Source organism: Caretta caretta, chromosome 5 (genome assembly GCF_965140235.1).
Source record: "Caretta caretta isolate rCarCar2 chromosome 5, rCarCar1.hap1, whole genome shotgun sequence".
Classification (NCBI taxonomy): Eukaryota; Metazoa; Chordata; order Testudines; family Cheloniidae; genus Caretta; species Caretta caretta.
Genome location: NC_134210.1, coordinates 45,838,599 through 45,844,598, shown reverse-complemented (window position 1 = coordinate 45,844,598; position 6,000 = coordinate 45,838,599). Strand labels below are relative to the sequence as shown.

The following is a 6,000-nucleotide window of genomic DNA, read 5'->3' as shown; positions in this document are numbered from 1 at the left end:
ATTTCTCAAAGGTCTGTATTAATATGCCTAGTAAGGAATCTATTGGTCAAAAAACATTTCCTGCCATTTCCTGAATCTTTTTTTGTTGTCTGTATTGTTACAGACATACTTGCTGACAGGCATTTTGAAATAAATTACCAAAATAATTGAAACTGGCATAATTATATTGTTATTTTGACAAATAAAATATGCAGAATTTTAAAATATTATCCACAGAATTTTTAATTTTTCGGCACAGAATTCCCCCAGTAGTAAGAGATGTATATTGTACTAGAAGTGGATGCTGCACTTTTAGAAGGACCATCATTTCGATGAATCATTAATTCAGTACTCTAATGCTCATTTTCAAGTGGCATTCCAGAAAGAAGTTAAAATCCCATGATACTTTTTGGTTTCCTAGCCAAAGTTCCTTCACTCATTAAAACAGGATCTATGCCCAAGATTGTATGTGAGGTACTACTACACCTGCTTAGTTTGTTTTCACAGTCACTGAACTCTAACTCATTGCTTTACACAGCACTTCACGAAATCTTGAGAATGAAAAGTACTATAACAAAAAGCAATTCTGTATTTTTACCACTATCCAGGATACCAGAATTTGTCAGCACAGAACTGTGGCTTTGCTGCAGTAACTTGTTATGGATTTGAAGACAGGGCCATACGAGCACTGTGTTCCCTAAAACGAAATCCAGTGATTCTTTTTGACTGCACTGCTTCTAAGTATAGCTCTGCAGACAAAATATACCAGCTTTTGTTGCCATTGAGTTCAGCCAAAAGAAAAGGGACCAGCAATTGGGAGTTGGTTTGCTGATTGCAGCAGATGTTCAGTTTTTAGAACACTGGCAGCAGGGAAGACCAGCACAATGAAAACAATGCATCATCTTGTTGGCTTCAGCTAACCACAGTATGTAATTATCAAAGAAGCTGTTACTGTACTAGTCTATGATTGGATAACTGAATCGTTTTGATTATCCTGTGCCAAAATCTTTTTCGCTGTGCTCTGTAGCAGTGCTAATCTGTCTGCATGATCTCAGATATGCATTGTGTAGCAGTGCAAGATTACATCTAGAAGCACCAGACAGGGGGATGCAATGCATTTTGGGGGCCCAATTTCCTCTCTAAACTATATAAGCAATATCTCCAAATATAACTTTGAACATCTGACATCCAAATCTGTATCTCTTATTATAAATTCCATTGACTGTTTGCAGCATTCCATGTGAACTGTTTGCAATAAGTTGATAGAGCAGTGGTTTTGATATGTACAGTCAGTTTGAAAACTGTTTAAAAAAAACTGACTGATCAGCACTTCCCAAACTATGCCACATCTTAAACTTGCTTTTTCTTCCAGTAAAACTCTTTCAGTTCACAAGGCAGTATGTTTCCATTACAGACTATATCTCATTTGAAGATAGATATCCACACAGTCCTACACAGTTTCTCCACGTGCCATGTAGTGTCATTTTCATGTATCCCTTTTTTGTTGTTGTTGTTTTGCCTTAGGAGCCCAGCTCCTTCCAAGTCTCTCTGGTGTCTCTGCTGTTTATATACACACACGTTTATTTCCCAGGTGGTCTTGCCAGTACCCAGGACTACAAACATGGCTGGCACGACTGCATAAATGGCCTACATACCCTACTCTGCAGCTCACCCAGATTCCTTCCCTGAGATCACTTCCTCCCCTTCAGTGATAATGCCCCCTGTCCTGGGAAGAGTACCCTGCAGGTACTTAAAGACAAGCCTGGAATGGAGTTGCACTGGTGCAACAGGATTCTCTTCATAAACGTCAAAGGCTGGTAGGTTCCCCAATAAAGAACAGAGTGGGAGGGTTTTAAGGAGAGTAACGAGTGGAAGCATCCATGGTAGCATGACTTCTATGGAGCTGTACTACCAAGGAGCAAGACAGGGAGCAGAGAATCCCAGGGGCAGAATTGAGTCAACATGGATTGCTAGTGGATGTCCAAATCTATGCAGATCTTGATGGCTAAAATCCTAGCTTTTTCTGCGATGAAATTTTGAGAAGTAAGCAGAAGGCTTCCTTCCAGCCCTATTTAAAGAATTCCTAGAAAAGTCCATTTAAAAAAAAAATATCAGAGTTTCCTCTAAGCAGATTGTTCCCAGAGGAGCCTGGGACCATAGACTCAAGAATAGGATCCAGATCTCCCAAGTTCTTTTCCTCGTCCTGGGCCTTGCCCATCCTTCATCTTATATCTCTTTAAGTAAGTAGTAATGCACAATCGTGGGTATCCAGCATAACCACATTTCCTGAAGTGCAATTGCTTTTCTAAAATGTTATAATTATTTTTAATGTGTCAAAAAAGCGCCTTTCAATTTTGAAACATTTATAGAGTTTTGTTGGATCAAGCAAGGATTGGAAGGCTTGGAAGGCTTGGAAGGCGATGAAATGAAGTTTTCTTCTGAGGGATCATGATGCTTGTATTTTTGATTGTTACTCAAGAAACCACAACATGTAGAAAGAAATCTGCCCTTCGAGAAATGAAACAGCTCAATGGAGAGTTGAAAATTCTTTTCCTTTGCTGCCGCCAGCTTGAATATGATAGCCAGTTTCTTCCCCCCTAAGTCAGGTCAACTTGAAGGCTTTAAGAGGAATCAACCAAAAGAAAAAAATAGTGTAGGATATTTTTATCTGAAATAATAGCTGAGTAAATGATGAATTTCAAGATTTTAAAATAAAATAGAAGTCTTAGATTGAAAACAGTGAGGACAATAGCGGAAGGCTGAGTGACTGACAGTTGCTTACCTCCTTCTTCCTGGTAGGTGGAGTCATATCAGCATGATGTAACAGTGTAGATTGTGGAATAGGGAGGGAAGGAGAACAAACATGCAACAATTATATTTAATTCTGCAACTGAGGCTATACAGACTTTAATCCTTTTAAACTAGGGGATAGATAGCATAACTGATAAGAAAATTCAGACAAGTCAGTTTTCCCCCCCCATTAATTCATCATCTATTTTCATGGTATCATGAGTGTGAATGGCAGTCCTGCAGTCAGCTCTAAAGCTGTCAGGATGACATCTGTACATGTCAAAAGTGGCTGTTGTCTGAGAGCTGAAAGTAGTGGGTTTTTTTAGTCTTACACACTTTTGTAGTCAGAGTCCTAAGGATATCTTTGGGGAAAAGAAACCTTAAAAGTGATAATAATGAAAATATCTTAGATTCTTTCCCTTGTGTTCTGTTAATGAGGTGTTATGATCTCCAGAAAGATAAACTGACCAACAAGCCCTGACTGAAATGTGGAAATAAGAGCCAAATAGGTGGAACCTTTGCTAGCTGGGGAGGGATAGCTCCGTGGTTTGAGCATTGGCTTGCTTAACCCAGGGTTGTGAGTTCAAACCTTGAGGGGGCCATTTAGGGATCTGCAGCGAAAAATTGGGGATTGGTCCTGCTTTGCACAGGGGGTTAGACTAGATGACCTCCCGAGGTCCCTTCCAACCCTGATATTCTATGAACATAGAGGCTTCCTTTAATAAGAAGTATTTTATTTCTTTCCCCAGATGTATAATTAATGAATTATAACAAATGGAAATAGTATCTCCAAAAACTAGAGAGACAAGGTGGGTGAGGTAATGTCTTTTATTAGACCAACTGCTGTTGATGAAAGAGACAAGCTTTCGACCTTACACTGACCTCAAAAGCTTGCCTTTCACCAACAGAAGTTGGTCTAATAAAATATATTGCCTTGTCTCTCTAATATCTTGGGACCAACACAGCTACAACTCCTCTAAAAAATAAAATATATGGGGTACAGCAATACTTCTCCTCTCCTCTCTTAATCAATTGTTTAGACACTCACGCTTCTCAAGAAACATCATTAATCTCAACAAAAAAACCCTTAGAACCTAAAAATTAAAACTCTAATTTTAATGGAAAAGTTAAAAGTGGTCTCTAAAACACCAGTTTGAAACACTACATCAGTACAAAACAGATAACTGGCAATGCCCTTAGAGAAGGGATATGTAATAGAAAAGGTCTTCAAGAGATATTAGCAGAAGTTGGGAGCTTTGTGAAGCTGATGCAATAGCCACCAGATAGATGAAGCAGTACTGCCATCACTTGCAACCTCCACATTGTGCTTTAGCTGGCAAAGAAAAGTGCTTGAATCTCCTGCACAAGAATTCAAAACTGCACTGCGAAGCACAAGACAAAAGAAATGAATTGAAAAAGGCAATGCAAAATGAAGGGATGGCCAAAAGCTATTAGATGAAGGCAGTCTCTGCTGTGATAACAAAGGCACAAAAGCCCTAAAGAGTTGGTACTCACAGCCGAGGTGGGCAAAAAATCAAACCAATGCTCTAACCATATGTCAGCAGTGGACATGTGTATAGCTAGATCTTTTGTTGCCCAGTGGGAGGAGGCTTTTACACAAGAGATTTCTGAATGCATCCATTACTGGACAGATTTGTACGGCAAAGCTGAGAAAATGTAATGACAGCTGAACTCAGAAACTGGCTTCTCTCTCTTCCTTTTTTTTTTTTTTTTTAAAACCTGTGTGTTAGCCTCCTATAAGATCTGGCCACTGGCAAGCATGAAATCAAACATGTGACTTTAACTATGAAAGAATTGGATAACCTTGCCTCTGTGACTCATTAGAACTTTCTAAGTGAAGTAATATTTCCCAGCTGGCCAGCAGCTTTGACCCTCCATTTTAAAGACATATAACGGACAAAGAACACGAAAATGAGAGATTTATGATTTTAACTGTGTTTCTAGTACAATCAGGGGGTGACATTAGATCCCCAATACTGCTTAAGAAGCAGCAGATTTGAATAACCCAAGGGATGAAATCACAGTTAAAAGGGTAAAAGAAATGAGGTCAAAATATATGACTAGAACCCTGAGTCCGCAATTTTCAGGTTGCAAATGTAGTAGTCTACATCCAAGGCCCCCAGGCTCCAGTTTCTCCTGGGTCACAACGGGGGTCATCGTCAGGGTAGAACACAGGCACAGAGTGTTTATAGTAGTACTGCAGCCGGGAGAGCAGTTTTTTCACAACGCCAGGATATTTTTCAGACAAGTCGTTTCTCTCCTCAGCATCTTTAACAACATCAAAAAGCCAAAGTTTCTTTGTTGGTGGGTCAGATGATAGAATCTTTGATTCACTGAACAAAGGTGGTGGTGGGAACCAGTGGCTGCAGCCTACAGAAATAGGAGCAGATAAGGGATTAGATCTCAGACACCCAGGGAAAGAGTAGACTCATACTTGGGATTTGGTGTTTAATATGACTTGTTTAATTTCAAAGAAATTCAACTGAAGTTGCCTCCAGGAATCTGGTTTTCTCACTGCAATGTGAGCACAAACACAGATTCAAAAACCATGACTTCAGGAAATACATTGTAAATATTTGCCTACTTTTAAACAAGGCTCCTCCCTCCTAGTTTTTACATAGTAAATCATGAAAGTTGAGAAAGAGAGTAAATTACGGAAATGCAAAGTTTATTACATATGAAATGGGATGAACTGGCAGCGAAGGTAAACCTCTAGGGGAAAAAAAAAGATAATTTCATTACCTGGATACCCAGTTAGTAGTTTCCACTTTCCATGTCGAATTGCAGCATGTATGGATATATTGAAGATTGAATCGTCCCATGGAAAAGAATTATCCTGTGGTGAAGATGTCCTGTTGTCAATACCAGGACCTTAATGAAACAATAAGATAGATTTAGACATATTTTGTAGTTATAAAGATTTTTTTAAGGATTTTGTTAGGAAACAAACCAATATAATGTAATATTGGAATACAAACACGTATTCTGCAAGACACTTATTCCACATAAGTATAAGTGGCTATGCTACAATATAGAACTGACAAACTAAAAGAAAAAAAAACAGGTTCAGAGTTAAGATTACCACTTCTAACATTCGTGATATTTATTTATACACTTGTTCTAACATAACTGTCTAATATTTTAAAACTCAGATCTTCAACCATACAAAAGCTTTGCATGCCCACATAAATTGTTTGTGCAAACAACATA

General features: G+C 38.7%; 1 protein-coding gene across 2 annotated transcripts in view; it reads right to left on the bottom strand.

The window, feature by feature from the left end:
- Window positions 1-2,843: 2,843 nt before the first annotated feature.
- Window positions 2,844-6,000, bottom strand: part of ARSB (arylsulfatase B) — a 111,086-nt gene continuing 107,929 nt past the window's right edge. For both annotated transcript variants that reach the window (XM_048850316.2, XM_048850317.2), the window contains exons 7-8: window positions 5,533-5,661; window positions 2,844-5,160 (exon numbers count right to left, since the gene is read on the bottom strand). In XM_048850316.2, coding sequence (XP_048706273.1) covers window positions 4,895-5,160; window positions 5,533-5,661 — 395 coding nt within the window. In that variant the 3' untranslated portion in view covers window positions 2,844-4,894. The remainder of the gene's footprint in view (window positions 5,161-5,532; window positions 5,662-6,000) is intronic.